At 44.0% G+C, this 22211-nt stretch overlaps 1 protein-coding gene across 2 annotated transcripts; it reads right to left on the minus strand.

Moving 5' to 3' along the window:
* Positions 1-719: 719 nt before the first annotated feature.
* Positions 720-21416, minus strand: BBOF1 (basal body orientation factor 1). 2 transcript variants are annotated; one of them, XM_066607690.1, is made up of 11 exons: positions 21310-21416; positions 19489-19738; positions 16714-16779; positions 15719-15862; positions 15556-15636; positions 12977-13047; positions 10661-10805; positions 5150-5625; positions 4484-4588; positions 2096-2164; positions 720-903 (listed from the first exon to the last, which is right to left on the minus strand). In XM_066607690.1, the coding sequence occupies exons 1-11, from the start codon at positions 21354-21356 to the stop codon at positions 783-785; spliced, it is 1575 nt and encodes a 524-aa protein (XP_066463787.1). In that variant the 5' UTR covers positions 21357-21416; the 3' UTR covers positions 720-782. The 2 variants fall into 2 exon arrangements, with proteins under 2 accessions (XP_066463787.1, XP_066463786.1); XM_066607689.1 differs by having other exon boundaries at positions 2096-2203.
* Between the last annotated feature and the right edge of the window lie 795 nt (positions 21417-22211).

The following is a 22211-nucleotide window of genomic DNA, read 5'->3' on the forward strand; positions in this document are numbered from 1 at the left end:
CTGTTACACTCAGGAGCTTTCTAGACAATAACCTTGTGTGTCGCTCTAAGACACAGATCCTCTTATGCCAGCAACTTCCCATTGGGCAGTTCCTCTGAAGTTAGGGCTCCTTCACACTGATTGCGATATCGCAGTGAGAAAATTGCGGGCAAAATCGCAGTTTTGCTCGTGAGATGTCTGAGCGTCAGCAATGCTCTTTCTTGCAAAAACATCGCTGCCACTTGCCTTTTCTAGCAGTAGACAATAGAAGTTTCTAATGTTAAAAAAATCTTGCATGAAAATCGCCAGTTTGTGCGTTGTGATAAAAAGGAGGCTCCATAGGGAAATATGGAAGATAAAAAAAAAACGCTGGAAGATAGGACATGCTGCGTTTCTTCTTTCCCACTTCACATCACGAGTGAAAACCATTGAAAATGGTCTCCTAATAATTCAGTGTTTTCACTCGCTCTTGCATCACATGACTTTATCACAAGTGTAAAGACACCCTCTGCCCTACACAGAGGATTGTTGTCATCCATAAGGATTGCCCTTGATGGTTTCATCAGTAGGCATGTTGGATCACATGTGCATGTCTGTCTACCGCATAGGGAGAGGGGCTTATCTCCAGTGGCTGTGCTGCTCCCATACAAGCTAATTGTGAATTGCTAGATTTGGCCTGGCCTCAACCAAAGTTAGAAGTGACCTGATGAGCAGCTTTTGGTGATAATGGGGGACAATGATGAGGAGACTTAACACATTTATTTTAAGGAGCCAACAGTTCATCACATAAACCGTGCGGCTATTCAGCTCATAATCTGGCATCTTGTCTTATGGATGTCTGGCAACACCAAGCCAGTCCCCGACTCTTCTGAAACAGGCTGAGTTAAGAAGACATGTCCATGGTCTTCTCTGGCTCCAGGTACCCTGCGGTTGAAGCAAATGTTAAGCCACAGTCACACATGATGAATTTGCCAGTTTCTACACCAAATATCCTCAGTTAAAGGGGTTGTTTAGGATTACAAAAATATGGCTGCATTCTTCAAAAAAAAAAAAAGCACCATAGCTGTTCACAGGTTGCGTATTGTATAGCAGTAAAATACTATTTACTGCAGTACTAAAACTATGGACAGGTATGTCCCATGTCTGGGGAAAAAGCTGCCAAATGTTACTCATGCTGGCCAACAATTGACATACAAATGTGTGTTTTGCCATTGATCTGCTGAAAGGAGACAGATGCTCTGTGTGAATTAAAGGCCCATTTAGACACCGATTTTTGGCTCAAAAGAGGTCTTTTGAGCGATAATTGTATGCATTTACAGCGCAAGGTGATCGCTCAAACGTTGAGTGATCACTTTGCTCTCCGAGCGGGGAATGCAGAAGACAAGCAGGGCAGCTTGTCTTCTGCATTCAGCTGTTCTCTGCTTGGAGCACCTGGCTGTTATACAGCCGAGCGCTCCAAGCGGAGGATGCAGAACACAGCTGGACAGCTGTGTTGATACTCGGCCTGTGTTCACGGAGCAGGATACCGCTAAAACGATAGTATCAGCTGTATCCCGCTGTGAATTCCTGATGAGGCTGATCGTTGTCTTTCAGCACGCTGAAAGACAACGATCAGTGACTGCTTAACTAAAACTGCACGATGTAAGTGCAGTTACACACGATTATCGCTCAAATGATGGCTTGAGCAATGATCCTTGTGTCTAAATGGGCCTTTAGTCTTGGGATACAAAGTCTATTACATTCTGTATGAAGCCGTAATAGGGCTGTCATAGTAGTGTAAGAAGCATCTACTGTGTGATGTTTTTTTATCTATTGGTTTCCATATGAATCCAACAAGAGTGGCTGCTCCACTGCCATACAGACAGAGGTAGGAGGGAGCATTGCTACTAGGGGGGCGGGAAGTCCAACACATGGAATTGGGAGACACCTGTAATGCTGCGTGCATGAGCTCCCTTACTCCTAGTGCAACGAACCCGACTCGGGGTCTTGTTCGGAGGAAATGTTAAAGTGGTATAAATACATTACTGGGGAGTGCTTTATGCAATAGAAGTATGCAGTGCAGTAACTCTCATACTTACATGGATCACTAATTACTCTATATGAATGACATCCTTACCTTGCATTTTGGTCTCTTGTGGTTACATCATCTTGACCGGTGTCTTCTTTTACCATGTGAGGTCTTTTTCTGAAGTTAGTAAGAGAACTCTTGTCACTCCAAAGCATGCTGTACAGCCCAGGTATGGAATTTTAGTGGAATACATCAATAAGAAACCAGTAAGATGAAGATGGTTCTCGCAGAGCAGTCAGGCATATGCCAAATCTTAGGCTCTACTTTATAGCTGAGAAGCTTTGTGGTGGCTGCTTGTTCAGCAACTGCAGTTTCTCCCGACTTCCCTATGAACCTGCACACATGCCTCAGCATGCTTATTTTAATGGGAGAGGGGGATTAGAGGATGAGATGAAATCCAATGTACCTAATCCTTGTTTCACCCTTACACATACTGTCAGGATACAGATAGGAGGCCTCCATGCAACTACATGTTGTATCTCAGGTGTATGGCCATTTGAGAGATTGATGGGGTAAGTGGAAAACAACTGCAAACTTTTAAATGTCATTTTACCATCAGCCAGATGCTTGGGAAAGATGCTTCTCTAGCAATTTATACCCCTGTGGGTAATTCAGTCACCATAATGACTAGTCAATCACCAGGGAGCTCTAATTACAAGGTTTGTGGATGAGTAATGTGCCAGTGAGAAACTCTAACAATCCAGTCATCAAGGTGTTATATGAAAGAAGGTATCTACTACATTATATTATTTGATGGGTGGTCATGTCATACTGATTTGGAGCTATGAGGCATTTGATAAATGAATTTTAGGTGAATGTAGGAATTTTATAGTAGGTGCATTATTGGTGGAGTTATGAGGCTGATTGTAGATGGGTAATAGGTGGATATACACGGTTGACAAAAATATTGGGACACCCTCCCATCTTGTGCGATCAGGTGAAGGGGATAAGCACATTGGATGTGTGAGCATTGGATATGTCACCAGAGCAACCAGTACAGGACATCGCAGCGCTTCTTGTCCTTGCCAACAGTGAACTTTGGAATGTTATTCGGAAATGGAAGACGTCTGGTTTGTGCAGTACAGCCGTGTGGGGGGAGACCTTGTCAACTGACAGAATGTGGACCGTGAAGGTATCAAGCATATTGTCTGCCAAAATACTTGCTAAGGGAGGTCTCCTAGGCTTTTCTGAACATCCATTAGCACAAGTATCTGTTGTGAACTGCAGGTGAAGGGTTACCATGGCCGAGCGGCTGCACACAAGTTCAGCAGTGAATGCTCAAAGGCATCTATAATGGTTCTTGTACGTGATTCAGCAGTCCACCATCCTCCAGTTGCCTGGAGAGCAGTTTCTATGCGACTGCATCTGTTAGGGTGTGGAGGTGTTTCTGCTGGAAAGGGCTAGGGTCATTGGTTATAGTGAAGTCTACCTTCAACGCTAATGGGTACACAAATATTTTGGACAATGTGGCATTACTTTGGTACAGCTCTGTGTCTCTACCAACATGACCAATCACCGTATCATACACCATGCAGTGTTGAGGCTTGGTTTGAGGAACAGAACATCTGCAAACTACATTGGCTAGCCTAAAGTCCAGATCTCAATTCCATCGAGCATCTTCTGGATTAACTAGAATGCTGTATCTATGCACGCCCATCAGCCCCCCACATCACTATCTGAAGCTCTCCCTGAAAAAAAGGAAGCAAATCCTTTCACACATCTACTGGAATTTGGCGGAAAGCGGACTAGGAGAGTTACTGCAGTCACTGAGACCAAAGGCGGCCCAACACCGTATTGCAAAATGAAAATAGGTGATGAAATTTTATTTTATGTGTGCCCAATACTTTTTTCACATAGTGTGTAAGCTGATTGGAGGTGAATTACAGGTGGCCTTATGATGGTGGCTTATAGGTGGAGGTGTGAGGCTTATTTTTGATGGATGTATTGGGAGTCGTTCACGCATGACAAATATATAATATGTATTACAGTACAGGCCAAGAGGTTGAGAGTCTTTAAGTCTCACCTGCACACTGTGAAACAAACTACAATGTACATGCAAACTTTGCTGCGTATTTTCTGATGCAGGCAATATGTCCCATGTGGATGTATTCTAATGCTGTTGGTGGATTATGGGCGGAGGGATAACATTGATGGTGGGTTAGATGATGATTTAGGAGGTTGTTTATGGGTGGAGGCAAGATGCTGATTGGTGAAGAGTTGTTGAATTTATCCTCCCATCTTATTAAATGCTGTTATGGGTGACCTTTAGGGTGCTATTACATAAGCGCTAACAGCTGCCCTTACAGCTTGTGTAATAGTAGCGTTAAGATTATTAAACAAGTCCAGTTGCTTTCGCCATGCCACTGCCTGATAAACCATGAACTAAATGAGATTATGTAATCTGGAGTAAAGGTGCATTCAAAAAGGCAGGCTAACCTGATGACAGAGCCATTCATCTTAGCAAACAGTAGTCTTAGAACTTTCTCCTTTTGCTCCCATGTCAGATCTCCAAAATCAACTCTTCCACTCTGAATATGTGACCTAGGAAACAAACACTTCATTAACAGACCAGTCTAGTGCAATGAGAGGCATTTGGTGGATCTGTGCGGGGTCTTGTAAGGTGGTTTCTTGGAAAAGCTATCGCATTCGTTGCATGTGTGCAGACATGCACATACGTAAGAATCTGTGCAATATAACTTTGGCATACTTTCCTAAGTAATGGAGAAAAAAGTTGCTTATAGCCCTGGGCACTGAAGAGCAGTAAAGCCAACATCAATGCGTGGATAGTTTAGTTGTAGTTATGGGTTTCATTTGGTAGGTGTTGAGTGGTGGATCTGCATGCCACAGATGCCTATGCACTGAGATTACGGGTCATGCAGTGACATGCACACATAATTAGTACTTGAAATCAGGTGATGAGTGCTGGATGCAAGTGGAGGCTGTGTGATGAGTACTTGGAGTAGGATGTCAGATACCCAATGATGAACGTGCTAAATGTATAGTACCATGGAACCCATGTAATGAATGGGAAATTGGAGTAATTATCAGGCAATGGTCTCTGGCTATATGGAAGAGGTTCTTGGCTCCAACTCTTTACATTACCAATTCTCGGCTTCCATGAGGTCATGGCTCACATCGTTTGTGCTGTGCTCTCTGTTGTGAAAGGTTCGGACCTTGGGATACTGCTCAATCCCTGTGGCTGCCATCCTCATACGGCTGTGATATGCCATCTGTGCCACGTCCTGATAATAGTTCCTGCTTGACTTGATCTCTTGTCTGACATGCTCCAGTGCCTTAAGAAAGAAGAGTTCAACCTGGGTCCTCTCCTGCAGGATATTGTGGGCAAGTTTTTTCACCCTGTTTATCTCTCTGTCCTTCAACGATAGAGTTTTCTTCAGATTTTGCAACTCTACGTTTCCTGCTTGATCAGCCACCTGGAGTTGTTGGGTTTTCTGCAGAACACGCTCCTTCTCCAGAGCACTTTCCAGGGTCCTGATGGTCTGCTGTAATGTCTGAATCTGGGCACTCCTCTCAGTTCCTTGGTGGATCTTTTCTTCAATGAGCTGCTGGTTGGTTTCCTGTTCAAGAAGAAAAAAAAAACCAAAACATCATTATGAAGAGTATGTAAGAGCAATTTCACATCTGTGTCAGAACCTCCAGATAGAGGTTCCATCACAGATGCAGCTAAAAATATCGGAAGAAAAAGCGCTGCATGCCAAAGCCGGACAGCTGGGCAAAAAGCGGGTGGACCCCATTATAGTCAATGGGGTCAGTCTGGCACAGTTTGGTTCCGTCCAGATATGAAACTGTTCAGCCATGGGAATCCCTCTTTCCTGCTCCCCAAATGGAGCATAAAAGCGGAATTCCCAATGCAGATGTGAAACCACCCTTAAAATTTAGGGTGGTTTCACACCTGCGTTAGGGCTCGGTTCAGGATTTTTGCCTCTCTGCTCACCTGCATTAGGGCTCAGTTCAGGGGCTCCGTCTCTCTGCTCAGCCTATGGAGGTTGTAAAACTGAAATAAACTGAACAGTTTTTTCTCCTTTGATTTTAATGGGTCTTCAAAAAAAAAAACTGAAGGCTTTCAGTCTGCTTCAGTTCTGTTTTTGCTTTGGTTTTTTTTTCTTGTTTTTTTTTTTACTGGAATAAAGACGCAGCAGACTGTGAAACCACCCGATCAAGGAGTAGGAAAGGGGAAGCCCCATGGCTAAACAGTTCCATCTCTGGACAGAAATGAACAGCACCAGTGAGACCCCCATTGACTATAATGGAGTCTGCCCGCATTCTGCCCAACTTTAAACAAAAGAAAAAGTGCTTGCAGCTCTTTTTCTTCTAGTATTTTCAGCCAGATCTATGTTGGAACCTCCGGAGGGAGGTTCTAGCGCAGATATGAAGCCGCCTTAGAAATACTGGCCTACTGCACGAGATGCAGTTTTACCTAATCAGAGGGTACCGTACAGTCATACATGACATTGAAGCTGCTCCTTGGAAGAGGCTGCTGTATTGATATAGCTATACTTTAAGATGGTGGACAAACCAAGGGAAATGGCTGCAAAGCTTTTTGCTTAAACGAGTTGCATTCACCTTTTAGTATCACTTTTCCTTACGTCCTAACCAGCAGCACAATAGTAGGGTATTTCTGTCCCTGTGTGCTGGTAGGACAAATTAAAATACTAATGAAATAACTAAATTGGCATGTAAGCCCCCCAACATTATATAAAACTGAGCTAGTCCCTCCCACCTTGTTTTTTATTCTGTCTTCTGCATACCATAGCACAGAATCTTTGTTTCCTGTACCCTGCTCAAAAATAAATAAGGAGACACTTGGTTTAACTTGCTGTATGTTCCTTTTTTCCTTTGTCATTATTTCTGTATTGCATGATTTTGTATTATTTTAAGTGTTGACTCCTCATTGAATCTAAAAACACCTTTTTTGATTGTGACAATTGAATGGTTTAATATTGTCATTGGTGATGTAAAGGGGAATACTTTTAGCATCACAGCATAACCTCAAGTCACTTGAACTTCAGGCTGTCAGTCTGTCCAGTCAGGAAGCATAAAGGATTGCAACTCAATTTCACCTGCTTTGGTGCAAATTAAAGTGATAACAGGTGCAACAACAGAACACAGAAAAAGGGAATGGCTTTGCAGGTGGTGGCCTCAGACAGCAAGTCTGCTTTTCCTTCCCAACTGATTCCTCTCTAGCTTTGCATTTTGCTATTGTCCTTGTCACTAGTGGTAGCATGAGGCATTGCCTGCAGCCCAATCGGGTTGCACAAGTAGTCCTGCTTCTCCAGGATAACACATCCATATGTGCCGTCGCAAGGTTTGCTGTGTGTCTTTTGAGGAGAGATACGAGGGGTTACTGCCAGAGCCCTACAAAATGACCTCCAATGGGTTGCTGATCTGAATGTTTCTGAACAAATTGTCAACCAGCCCTCATGAGAGTGGCATGTGGGCATGGTGTCCTGTAGGGGGATCTGTGCTCACAGTCCAGCATTGGTCAGCTCAATTGTTTGCGAGACAACCTCAGAATTCTTGGCCCATTCTTTTCACAGATGAGGACAGATTCACACTGAGCAGATGTCTTTTGTTCATCCAAATCTGATGTGTGATTCAAGTGTTCCCTTAAAAAAATTTTTAAGAAATGTATTTTTCCTAGGAAGATTTAGAATCTCCTTATCCTCTTACAGGGGAAAAAACAAGCGTCTCAAGGCTCCTAAGCCATCCATTGCTAAATGCATTAAAGGAGTGTTTCTCACTACCCTCATCCACAAAGCGCTCCACAGCACTGCCCCACCCTACATTGCTTCCCTCATCTCAATTCACCAGCCAGCCTGGGCCCTCCGCTCTGCTAATGAAATTAGACTGAGTGCCCCTTTAATTCGAACCTCTCATTCCCAGCTCCAAGACTTCTCCAGAGCGGCACCTGTCCTCTGGAATGCGCTATCAAAAACTATCCGGGCAATCACTGACACACTAAACTTCAGGTGTGCTCTAAAAACGCACCTCTTCAGGGAGGCATACCATATCTCCTAAACCAAACCCCTTGGTACTCCACCTGATAACATGCTCCCTGTCCTGCTGACTGCAATCCCTGCTAGCCGTAATCAACCGGCACCTGCAGTCATCCTTATTCCGACACTATACGGCCTGACCATTGTCTCTGTGTATAGCATCCCTCAGTCACCACCTCGCCATACCGCGCACATCTCCAGCCCATTCTCTTCTGTATCACCCCATTATTTGTAGTGTGTAAGCTCGTTGGAGCAGGACCCTCACCCCTATTGTTTCCATCAATTGATTACTTCATGCAACCTTTGTCTTGTGTTATTTCCCCCGGCGGAATATGTTGGCGCTATATAAATAAAGATTATTATTTTTACCAAACTCCCACAACCTTAAAGGGGCTAAATGGGTCCCCAATGCTGAAAATATCCTCTCTCCTGGTTCCTCACAGTGTTTCGCAATGTAGCTCTTGATCACTCTTCTGACTCAATGTTTACAGGATGATCACAGATTGATCACTGTCATTAGCTGCAGCAGCCTAAAACGTTCCATATACAGGCTGCTGCAGCCTGTAAATATTATGTCAAGAGAGAATGGGAGCTGTACTGCTGAACACTGTGAGAAGCTCGGAGAGATGAGCAGCGGTTGGTTTATTTTTTTTATCATTGGGGACCCATTTAGTTAGTTTGAATAACTCTAACAACTACTTTAATAAAGTGTTAAAAGCATGCCTAGCAATGTAGTCCCTGGTTTCTACCACCCCATACATCCAATCATGTAACCCCTGCAGATCAAAAAATATTTTGGATTCCTAGTGTCAAATCAGAAGTTTATCGTGTGCAGAGTGTATCATGTGACCACTATTCCAATGTAAAAATCTACACTTCCCATGAATCCTCAGGAATTCACTAACACTTTTTAAAGCAGTTTTCTGGAGTTTGAAAAGTCACATATTTTTGCAAAGGTAGGACTTGCTCAAAAAATAGCGATTTCTGCCTTTTTGCCTCCTGGTTGCCACTGTACTAAAAGTGGGTAGGACTTGAAAAGTGGCATGGCTTTGTGGGCTCATTGCATTTACTATAATTTTAAGCCACAAAATGGCTTAAAATATAGCTGAAATCTTTGCCCTTAGCTGGCATGGATTTTAGTCTGGCACAGTGACTGATCAGGCATGTGAGATGTGCAGTTCTTAATAAACTTGGCACACTTCTTTTGGATCTGTCCTTATTTAGACTGGCATATAAAATACCGGAATATGTAAATTACTCCCCAAGTTGTCAATTTTGTGCCTCCAATTACTTGTAATCACCTGTTCTACTATAGATATGCTGTTTATTCATTGGTGGGCAGTGTGTGAAGTGCTGTGTGCAGGCTGAGGACTGGGTCTTTTGAGCTGTGCTACACCAATGCACAATGCAGTACAGCAGTGACGGGAAAGCAGAGCTGAGCACTTCAGTAGCAGACTGGCACTAAGTACTTCATTGTGCATGCCTGCCCTGTACTTCTAGGACAGAGCTACTGCGTAGCTGACTTTGGCAAAGCATTGATGGCTCTACATTGAAAGAAAAGACTATTCTACAAATGTTCATGCTGCTGGCAATGAACTGGAGCAGGACATAGCCAATGGCATGGGATCACAATTCGGGTAGGACTTGAGGCAAAGAATTTCTTTGAACAATTTTAAAGATTATTTGCAAAGCACATAATTTAGCAAAACTAAAGTGTTGTTTATTCAGACCTGTTCTTAATTTTGTAAATGCGGTACTCCTTTTAAGGATGCCATTAGAATTTCTTACAAATTAGAGTTCTGAGCCACCTGAATTTTTAAGAGCCCATCCCACCAGTGCCGTTTCCACCAATTCGGGCGCAAGAAGTTTAATCCCTTTGGATCAAACCTGTAATGCAGCCTCTTGAAGCTTGCATAATACCTTTGCTAACCACTATAGGTTGAATTTTGGAAGGAACTACCTTTTGGGCAGCCTATTCTGAATTCTGTCAGCCAAAGGACCCTCCAACTAGTTACTTAATTCCGATTCATGTGCTGCTTGTAAGGATGTAAAGGAAGTATTGATTTCTAATGTTAACCTGTTTTCCTTTAATCCTAACAGTAGTGCAAGCCTCCTGCCCTAGTTCTATGCTACCACTTTATAATAAACACAAGATGGAAGGGGCTAGTCCAGCCTTATGTAGAGTTTGGGGGACTTGTTTACCAGTTTAAATATTTCAATAAAGATTCCATCTGTCGTACCAGTACGCAGGGTCAGAAATACCCCCATATTGTGCTGATCTTAGGGCTAAGAGAAAACAGATTAATATTAGAAATCAACACTTATCAACGCTATAGTATTGAAGAAAGGACACAAGCTGAAAGAATTCACTTGCTACTGAAATGGAGGGTCCAATGCCTCTAATTGACAGAGTTACTTAAATGTAAACCATGAATATATGAGAGAGTAGTTAGGCTGGGAAAGTAATTGACACAGGCTCGAAAACACTGACCGATGGGACCGCATCATATAGGGAGAGAGGGTAGGTGTATAAAGAGCCCTGTCGCCTCAGTAGGTACCGATGAAACACTTAACCTTTATACAGAGAGGTACTGACCTTCTCCTGTAGCAGTTGCTTCTTATCCTCCTGCAGTTGTAGCACTGTTTTCTGTAAGTCATTAGACTGGTTCACATGATAAGAAATGGCTTCTTTCAGACGCACATTCTCCTTAAAGACTGATCTGCCAACATCACCCAACTGCCTGAAAAATCAATATAGCATTTGGTAAGGCAAATGCATAATCTGACCAGGAACATGATCGGCCACACATTGACAATTTAATGCAAGCCATACATGAAATCTTGCTCATTCAGCTGACGACTCTTTGCTCCCCCTCCAATAAACCTGCAGTCCTGTTATTTCATAAGTTTTTGCTCTGCGATTTTTGTGTGATGCGTTTTTAACATTAGAAATTCCCATTGACATTCGCGTGAAAAAAACATGCATTTTTATTACTAATTGGTGCAGAAATCCAGGGAATTTCAAAGAGTTCACTTGCTTTTTCTTGCAAATGTATAGTCAAGAAAGGCAGAAAAAACTTATAGGTTTCTGATAAGGAGCATTATATTTAACAAGAGGGTAGTTAGGCAGGTCTGGGGGCCTTACTGTCTCCCCTAAAAGGCAACTGAAGACCATTATCTCACACAAAATCTAGTAGGGATGCTATTCTCTAAATGTATCTTTGGTATTAGTGCAGTATGTCTCCACCAGAAGTATGGGTTGGCCAGGCTGACCTACAGGTAATGCCCAGGTTACGCCTAAGGGTGACTACCCACTACAGTTTTTTTTTCCACTGTGAAATTTGCAGCATTTTTGTTTCTGCAGGGATCTATGGGACTTGTAATGTTAAAATCGCAATTTACCGTGAAATCGCGATTTTACGCGATCGCGATTTTAACATTACAAGTCCCATAAACCCCTGCAGAAAAAAAAACGCTGCGAATTTCGCAGTGAAAAAAAACTGTAGTGGGTAATCACCCTAAGGGCGCCCACCCACTGGCGATTTTTTTTCCCTGCGAAATTCGCAGCATTTTTTTCTCTGCAGGGGTCTATGGGACTTGTAATGTTAAAATCGCGATCGCGCAAAGTCCCATAGACCCCTGCAGGGAAAAAAAAAATCGCCAGTGGGTGGGCGCCCTAAAGACAAAACCTCCCGAGTGGAGACATACTGCTATAATGGGCCATTTACACTGGACGAATGTCAGGCACACGATGCCTGACACTGGTCTCTGTGTGTACTCGCTCCCATGCTGCTGCACAGAAGCGAGTATTGCTGGCCTTCCTATGGACTACCACCCGACTACCATCGAAAAGCCTTCCTATGGACTACCACCCGACTATCACTCCTGAGCAAAAGTCATTCTGTGAATGGAGAAGGAGCGGGTTGGAGAACGTTCTGGCCCACCTCCATTTACAGTAAAGAGGTAATCATTCATAGTTGAACGACTGCCTGATTACACGGCCCGACAGTCGCTTAGTTTTTAGTTCTGCTAAAAACCAAGCAACTTCGACAAGTGAGCAATTTCTCACTCAGTGCCCTGTCAGCAGCCCTGTGTGTATATGGGATGACTATCACCCAAATTCACTATTTCCAGCGATAATTCGGTCCATAATCCCTTCGTGTAAAGGTACCTTAAGAATGAATTCCATCCATCCAACATGCAGGCATGGCACCATGAGGGCAGCAGCTGCTCCATTATGCCAACATTTATATTTGACAGAATACTTAACAAAAAGTAAACATTTTAGAAAGTTCACATTTGAGCAACCAAGGAGGGCCCTGAGCCTTGGAGAGGGGAACTATACTTTGAGGCGTAAAGGGATTATCTGAGAAATTAATTTATACCTATAATGTTAAAGCATAAAAGGAAACCGTACTCACCTGTTCTTTTCCCTGGCGATCCAACACTGACGCCACACTGGACCTCCTGGTCTTTATTTACAAGCGGGCAGCAAGTGACCTCTGCAGCCAATCAGTGACCTCAGTGGTCATGTCCCATACTAGTGATATGACTGCTCAGTGGTGGGAGCAATGATGCCAGAAGTACGGCACACGACCATCGCTTGCCTGCAGCAGTCATGTGCTATATAAGGCATTAAGACTGCCTGATCATAAATGGTGACCGGCAGGGAATCGCAGAGGTTTCAGCAGTGGATTATTGGAGAAGAAAGAACTGTTTCTTTCTGTGTTTTAGATAATCCCTTTTAAAAACACACATTTCTAGAATAAATATGGCTGAAATCAAAGGGTTTTTACTATGATACAGCAATAAGGAGCATACACATTCTAGTGCAGGGAGATAATTTATCTTAAAGATGCAAATAATGAGTCGTCACAACAAAATGAATATTAAATAGGTAGCAGAGACTTACACGACTGCCTCGGTGTGAGCTTTCTCTGCCAGCATCATAATCTTCTTTTCTGCCTCCTTCTCCAAACGTTGCTGCGAAAAACAATCCAAAAAATACTAATCAAAACCACACACAAAGGGGATAGCTACAGAGAAGACTTTTACTAGAGGCATATGAAACTCAAGTAATGGCCGTGGCAGATGGGAAGATTTACCCCCCAAACTGCTGGTGCCTCTTTCAGTTGTGTTTCACATGTCCACGGAGGAGCACCTCCTGTGTCTACCTTCTCAGTATTATATTCGACACAGAGCTTAAATATTTGGGGTTTTGCACAGAATTACCATAACTTAAGAATTACTTTGTATTCTGCGGGATTTCCTTGTATCCATCCCCTGATTGGCACTTGTCAATAACCTTAGCAATGAGGTTTTTGGAGAGTTCTTTTTGTCTTCATTGTGTCATCATCAGTTGCAGCTTCCTGGTTATAAATACTGCAATAACTGTAGACATCTTGACTGCACAGCATTATCTTTCCAAGTCATAATTTATATAAAAAATACAGACTACACATAGTCATGTGACAAATGCCTATGTGTAGCCTGCGCCGTGTAATTAAATGCAATAGTTATTTTTTTAATTTCGCTTTTAAGTGTAGTTAATGTTAGTGTTAGCTGTTTAGTCATTGGCGACCTCAAGGGGCTGAATCCTTAATGCAGTGAATCCAAACCATGGAGCTACAGGAACCTGCCAGTGGCGGATTGCCCGGTCAATTCACTGGAAAAAGGAAAAAAAAAAAAAATCACATCCTAGGGCTCCCCCATCCTCCAAGACTCCAGTTTACAAGGTAGCCTGGTGAGGCTATAAAGTTAGAAATAAATCTGGTCCGGTCCTGCCTAACTTCTGGTAATCTGCTATGTGACCACTGTGGCCAACTGGACACAATGGTCACGTGTAACCGTGCAACCTGGACGTCAGGGAGGATTGAAGTTGAAGAAAGGACCGCCGGAGTAGAGCAGCTTAGACAGTAAATGGGGCAAGTGTGGTGTTTTTTCAACTTATATACAGCATAAGAGAGGCTGGGGAAGCACTATTCTTGATGGGGGTCAATAAGGGGCAGCATTATTATTGACAGGGGGGGGGCCACTATTAATGGCAAGACAATTAGTGGGATCATTATTACTGACAGGGTTTATCAAATGGCAGTATTTTTTATAATGGGGCAACAAGGGAGGTCAGTAATAATGACGGGGCAACAAAGAGAACATTTTTAATGATGGGAACATGGAGAATTTTTAATTATTGGGCAATAATGGGAGCATAAAAGGTGGGTATTATTACTACTGCGGCCACTGAGAAGAGTCACTACTGTGCCCACTATTACTATTAGGGCTACTGGAATAACGGAGGTAAACTCACATATCATGATAAGTTATGCACCTAGCTATGCCCCCTTACCACAATCCCTTTTTAGCTGGGGTGCCCCACAATAAAACTTTTTCCCAGGGGTGCCTCAAGGCTGAAAAGGTTGGAAAACACTGCCTTAAGCCGGCTGCACACGAACGGATTTGCATTGCGGAACCCGTGGTCGGCGTCTGCACCGCGGATCCGAAGCAAATACCACCCATAGCTTGCTATGGGAAATTGATTCTTCCTGAACACTCACGGAAACCAATTGCGGTTTTCACAAGTGTAGCAAAAATCGCAGCATTCTCTATTTTCATGTGGGGTAAGCATGGGTGGCTTCCATTGAAGTCAACAGAAGCCGTTCGACCCCCGGTTCATCCGCAATTGACATTGATTCCGTGTCATCGCCTAGCACCAAAGAAATAAATAAACATTTAAAAAAATCTGTACTGCACATGTCCAACGGCGAGCTGTGCGGATCATCTGCAATACAGATGAAAAGAGAAAATGACAGGTACGCGCGGATGCTGGCCGCGCACAGGGTCGGATTCCGCTGTGTGCTCCCGCATGCAGAATCTGACCCGTTCGTGTACAGGATGCCTTAAAGGCATTGCTCGAAGAAAAATATTGTTTATAGTTAACTGAAGCCCATAATTCTAAACATTTTTTGTATTTACACTTAATAAAAAATGCTTATATCCCCAGATATTCCAGGACTAAGGTTAATATAGTGCCACCTATTCTGCATCAACCTCAGTAAATTTTCCAAGGTGGTCACACATGCTCAGTCTTGCATGACTTTCTGCTCCACTGGTTATGTGGAGGGATCTTTGCTGTGGTGAGCGGCTGCTTCTGAAGTTGCTGTAACTTTTCTGATGTCAGAAGAGATGCTGAACAAGTGATAAGAGAATGAGAAAGCATTACTACAGAGAAGCAAGACTAAGTGTGTCCACCTTAAAACATACTGAGGTGGACCAGACATAGAAAGGCTAGTCAATAGAACCAACAGTCGATGCTATTGTAACTTCAGTCCTGGAATATCTGGGGATAAACAATTTTTGGATTTACACTTATTTAAATAAAAATACTAAATATGGTCTGAATTTAACTATGAACAATATTTTTAAAGGGCAACCCCTTTGAATGCAGAAGTGACTGACTGTAGATCATCATCTGGTCATAAGCAGGAAAATTACCTTTTCCTCAATGAAGTGCCTCTCAATGGTGGAGAGAGCTTTTTCATGATCCTTTTTGGCTCTGAGGAGACTGTCCTTAATCTGTAGGGAAACAGCGTGAATCTAAGTGAGTGCTCCATATTGTCATTATCTGAAATAAATGCTGGGGGAAGGGGGGCTCGACCTCATCCAGTTCTCTTTCCAGTTCCATTTTGTGTCTTCGGAATTCTTTCATCCTTCTGAACTCGGACTGAATGACCTGCATTTCATGGGTCCTACGGGAACATTCCTCTTCCAGACCAGAAATCTGCTTCTGATACTTTTCCACCTGTCAAAGAACAGAATACCTTTAGTTACCCACCGAGAATGGTCGGACTGTGGGGCAAGAAGAGTAGAGACTCCTAATGATGAGTGGATAATAACTCCCAGCATCACACACACGGTCACATAAAATATCATGCAGCTATAATGGTATCTTACTGTACAACTACTATTATCTGTCAATGCACTTTCCATTGGTGCAGACTATGGACTTTCAAGCTTCTGCTACTTCCTAGGTAGCTGTGGTCCTTCCAGTTGCATAAGGGTGAAGGTTTGTCGATAAGTCAATGTGTGGTAAGAAGATTATGATGAAGATATAGGTCTGTGTTTTGGGAACTACACACTGAAAACAATTTAAGGAGAGGCATAAAGAAGAAATTCCAGAAAACAGAACAAGGGTCTGTTAAAAAATCCTGCAAGAATTAAGGACAGCAGCCTCATGGAAAGTCTTGCTATGAGGGTGTCCTAGATGCATCAGTAATGTGGGAGGCCTGAAGCTGGGGTGAAGTCTAACTGATTGTTTCCTGCCCGATGTTGGACATCTTAGAGTGTTACGGTATGACCTGGGCGCCACTCTGACCCGTCCTACACGAGCAGAACTGCTGGAGGACAACATTCTACATTTGGCTGCCAACACTCATCCCTGCTCCAGTCTATATGAACACATCATTCAAAAGTGTCTCATGGTTAACAGCCTCAAAAATTCCTCCAGAAGCAGTTTCCATATATCACTTACTTGTGTTTCGGTGAAGCTGTGTCGGTGTGACAGTTGAGCAAATGATGGTCTGTTCCACATAAAGCAGCCACCATTCACATAACACTGGGTGCATAACATTTAATGGGCGCTTAGATACTCACCATCTGGTCTTGCTTCTCTTCGGCCATCTTCTTCTGTGTTATCAGTTGTTGCTGAAGTTTCTCAATCTTTAAGAGAAGAAATGAAAACCGTTATTGCGGTAATAGTCTGATTCTGGAGGCCATTGTGACGTAAAGCATACCTGAGTTTTCAAAGAAATTTTCAAAGGCAGCCCGGGTCTCCATTGGCCACTGTTTTGCACCCAGTATAAGCTCTATTACTTCAGCTTTCCATGTTTCCTATTTTTCTGCTGCTCTGCAGTCCACTTACATGTGTGTTGGGTGGGGGGGGGGGGGGTGTCCTAAGCCAGCCATTCTGCCAGTACTATAGGGGTTGGGACTTCACCTCCCACACTTCCCATGCTGCCTTGCATTGCCCAGCTCCAATCAGTTGCAAGGTATCAGGCAGGATAATATGGATCTACCTTGAAATACACTGATGTGACTTTAGGCTGTCTGGGGTGGCAGCACCTGGGGTACCCCGGATTTCACCCGTGACCCCCTGCAAGCAAGATATGGTCTTTGCTACAAAGTCTCCAAGTCGTTACGGGTCCAGATAGTCTCAGTAGTGTGGCTGCTAACGCCACACTGAGTCAAATTGCATTACCTAATCGTGTGGACAGATGAATATCAAAAAACACTAACTATGGTCAGGGCTAGAGACTTAGGTGCAATAACGAGGTCCAAACTGCAACCGCTGGTGCTACCAATGAAGTGAATGGAGTGGTAGCGGATGCGTCAGGGTTGATATCTCAGAATCAGAGGGGGTTCCTGAGGTCAGACCTCTACTGTTCAGCAAGTTATCTCCTACCTTAAGGATAGGGAATAACATGATGTGATAGGAATACCCATTTAAACCCCCAAAATGTTCACATCTACTCTTAGGCAGACTTCTACGGAAAGTATTGAACCCCTAACTCTTACAGAAGTTTTTTCATGTCCTGGGTGACACTCAGATATGTAATAAAGCCAGTCTTATTACAGAAGACTACTCACAAGATGTTTCCTAACATTGACAGACAAAGTTCGTGGCCCCATGTATTCCATCCATGTGTTCTTAAAATGACCCTCCAGTCCTGGGCAAACAAAGATGGCTGTACCACTTCTCTGATCACCTGGTGCACACTGTACACTAGTATGCATCATTAGTATAAGACACTCATGCTGCTTTGATTGGCAGTGCTGGTCACATGTCAGAAGATCATGTAGCGTCTTTACTACCGATGCATATTGATGTACAATGTGCGTTAGGTAGTCAGAGAAGCGGTTCGGCCATCTTTATTTATCCAGGGCTGGAGGGTCACTTTAAGATTACTTAAGTCAATAATTGTAAAGCCATTATTTATGATGTCAAGAATCTCTACACTTACTAGAGCGCATACAGAGATTGGAGAAAAAGGCCTGGATGGCTCAGTGGAGAGAGAAGCCAGCTGCAGTGTAAGAGGTCCTGGGTTTGAGTCCTGACATTATCACTCAGGATATTCAATGCTTTGTTTAGGGATCAGCCCTATTCTCATTTGCACAAGGAAAGACTAGAAGCAATGGGATGAAACTGAATAGGAGAAGACACAGATTAAATATTAGAAAAAAACTTTTGGACAGCAAGGGTGATCAATGAGTGGAACAGGTTACCACAGGAGGTGGGGAGTTCATCAAACAGAGGTTGGACAGACATCCGTCTGGGATGATTTAGTAAATCCTGCACTGAGCAGGGGGTTGGACCAGATGACCATGGAGGTCCCTTCCAACTCTACCAGGCTTTGATAATCATATATTCACTGAGTGGAACATCTATCGCTATAATGTCACCTGCACGTTTAATAAGATCATACTGAACAGTTTTTGTTAGATGTTGAGCTACTCATCAGCAGCAGGAGCCTAGACAGGAGACTAGCAGGGAATGGCATGAACTTGGAATCCACCTAAGTATTAATACTGTTCCTCAAATGTGGTTCTTGTATAAAGCTTTCTGGTTTACATAGCACAGTATGGGCCCCTGGAATCTTTACTGGGACCATTGCTCTTTCTAAGAGTTGCATAGGCTGGACGTCATAGAACTTTCTCTATATTTGCAGGTGACAGGGAGCTCTGTAGTGTAGATACTGTACAGCAGAGGTCCCAAAACTGTTATACCTTGTGAGCCACACTGAATTATGAGTAATGGTTGGGAGTCAAACTGAACTAAAAAAAATGAAGGAACCATATACTAAATATGGAGAAATAAGTACTCACAAATTAGCCAATACATATTGCAGTGTAAATGTGACAATGGCAATTTACCATTCCAATTTGCATTATTCAATGGTTAGGAAATTACTGTGGTAATGTCAGTGCATAAGGCCATAACTCGGAAATCTGATGGCAGGGCACTGGATGGACATCACTGCTGTACAGAAAGTCTTATACCTACAGGGTGACCTGGGGAGACAAGCTAGGGATATACAACTGAATCACTATTGAACACGTTTACCACAGGAAGGACTCAAAGCCAGTTTGCTGCATGAAAAGCTAAGCTATAATGTTATATAGTGAAAACAGGTAGGAAAGGTCTGAGTCCCTTCCTTACATTCCCTATTTCTTCTGAGTCCATTTCTGGCTTTGGCACAAAAAAACCGCAGCATTCTTCCATAGAATGCTGTGTGTTCAACTACCCTTATATTAGAAGTCCGTAAAAAAGATTTCAAGGAACTGAAGAAAGTTAAAAAGAGGGGCAACCAAATAAATGTAAGACAAGGAGGACCTCTGGTAGTAGGGAAGGGTGGCAGATAGGGAATTTACCATCTTATCTTTCTTCTCATCCTGCTTCTTAAGGAATCCTATGACTTCCAGCATGTCCTTCTCCAGCTGATACTGGTTCTTTGTCAGCTCCACATTGTTCTGCGCCAGGCTGCGTGCAGCTTCCCGATACTCGGCTCTGGAGGACTCGGTCACCTTCAACCGGGCCTCCCACACGGCCGCACTTGCCTTTGCTCTCTCCACCTCTGACTCTTTATCCACTTTAGGTTCATGCTTTCCAACTGTCTTTTTTCTAGAAGCAAAAAAAGTTCTGGAGGTGAGCAGAATCTGCCCTAAAAACACTGCATGACGGGGAGTGGGGTCTTCTGTTATCACTGCATGACGGGGAGTGGGGTCTTCTGTTATCACTGCATGATGGGGAGTGGGGTCTTCTGTTATAACACGGGTGGAGACATACTGTAGCGGCTGATTTATTAAGACCAACGCATCATACACTGGTCTTAATATGCAGTCACCCTATTGGAAGATGCGCCTAGTATGTTAAAAGGCACGCGCTTCTTAGGCCGGTTTCACACAACTGGATTTAAACAGTGAATTCCGCGATTGGCATTCGCTTGGATGATCCGCGGTAAATGCGGGCATTGGAAGGCATGCATTTTTGAATTTTCCTTAACACTCATAGATACGAAATCACAGCATGCTCTATTTTATTGTGGATTCCGCAAAGACGGCCTCTATTGATGTCAATGGAGGCGTCTGACCCGGAGACCATAAACAATTCCTATTGCATATGTGCTGCAGCTACCCGCATCATCGCTAAGTGACGGTGCAGGAAAAGAAAGCAAAAAAACCTACAGTGTATGACTGCTGTGAGCCTCTGGGGTTATACGCAATACAGCAAAGTGCCGTACGCAGGGTCACAGGCTCGCAGTCGGAATCTGCCGAGAGCCTCCTGCAATGCGCAATCCAACCCGTGTGAGCCCAGCCGTAACCAGGCTTTCCAAGAGTTTAAATGGCATCAGTCGTTGATCGTTGGGGGTTGCCACTGGGGATACCCACTCATCTTCTGACTGAAGTGACAGCAGCGCACAAGTGAACGCCGCTGTCACTTCAGTCCTTATCAGGCACAGCATCGTGCACTGTATAGTGGCTGTGCCCGGTACTGCAGCTCACCACAAGTCACTTCCATGAGACTGAGCTGCTCTCCTGTGACTGATGAACATGGCATCACAGGCCTGAGTGCCGTGGCTTCTTTAATTACCTTGGCCCCCTCATGCAGTGGAGCACCATTGATCCTGACAATATGTCATTAATAGTTCAGCTCCGGAAAACTCCCTTTAATACATTATACACATCTCAGGCCAGCCGAGCTCCAGAATAAGGGGCTACAAGCTGCCGAGGATTTCAGTTATAAATTTACACGAGTTTTTTTGGTGAAAATTATAGGAAATCTCATGTGCCCGTTAGGCTTTGATACCTTTTTTCTAAACCGCTTTGATAAAAATGGCAAGCAGGCACAAAAAGCCCAAATGCTGCAACTTTCTTTGCTCAAGTGATACATCCCTGGCAGGGGTCCTAGGGAGTAGGGTCTTATAACACACTGAGGTGGGCTGCTGAGGCTCTACATCCCTGGCAGGGGTCCTAGGGAGTAGGGTCTTATAACACACTGAGGTGGGCTGCTGAGGTTCTACATCCCTGGCAGGGGTCCTAGGGAGTAGGGTCTTATAACACACTGAGGTGGGCTGCTGAGGTTCTACATCCCTGGCAGGGGTCCTAGGGAGTGGGGTCTTATAACACACTGAGGTGGGCTGCTGAGGTTCTATCTGCTTCCCACAACTGCTCGCACTGTCTCCTCTCGGTCACCTCTTGCCCTTCTTGCCCCGCGCCGCTTTCCTCCGGATCCCGGCCATGGTGATAACGTAATCCTCCAAAGCTCCAAATGTATTGTTTACAGATGGCGCTGAGGTTACCATGGGGACAGCCCACGTGATATTACACCCAGTGGGCGGGGCTTGGATCGCCTCCTTGGAAGCAGTGCTAGTGCGAGCCGGGACGCATATTAACTTTTTCCACCCTACTTCTGCCCTAATCAGCAATTCCAGCAACCTGATTGGTTGTTTGCCTGGATGTGCACGAGGATAGAGAGATGTGCCCGTGAAGCAGTGAAGCCTGAGCCGTCAGTGGCAGTGATCGGGGCTCATGTTTATGCAGTACATATGGTGTGTTGTGGGAATATGGTGCATATCAGCATATATTAGTGTGTGGATACGTGTATGCAGGTTTGTGTGTTAGGCTACTGCGTGGGTGGTGTGCCAGCATGTGGTCATGTGTGTATGTAGTTAGCGTGTATGTGTTAGTGTTTTTATACAGTACATGTGGTGTGGTCCTGTGTATGTGGTACATATTAGCGTGTGGAGGCTGTGTGTGGTGTAGCCAGAGCATATAAGCGTGTGGTTCTCTGTGTATGTGTGGTTGTGTGTATGCGGTATGTGTGGTGTACTACCCTGTGGTTGTGTGTATTCAGTACGTTGAAGCATGTGTAGGCTGTGTATGCGTTGTGCAAGTGCGTGCTCCTGTTTATGCGGTACGTGTGGTGTATGTGTGAATATGGCGCGTGATGCATATTAGCGCCTGTGTTTGAGTACGCGCACTGCATATTTTAGCACATGTGCAAGCACAGTGCATATTTGCGCGTGGTATTAGCGCATGTGTGCGGGCACGGTGCATATTAGCGCATGTGCACACACGCTGCATATTACCGTATC

Source organism: Eleutherodactylus coqui, chromosome 6 (genome assembly GCF_035609145.1).
Source record: "Eleutherodactylus coqui strain aEleCoq1 chromosome 6, aEleCoq1.hap1, whole genome shotgun sequence".
NCBI lineage: Eukaryota > Metazoa > Chordata > Amphibia > Anura > Eleutherodactylidae > Eleutherodactylus > Eleutherodactylus coqui.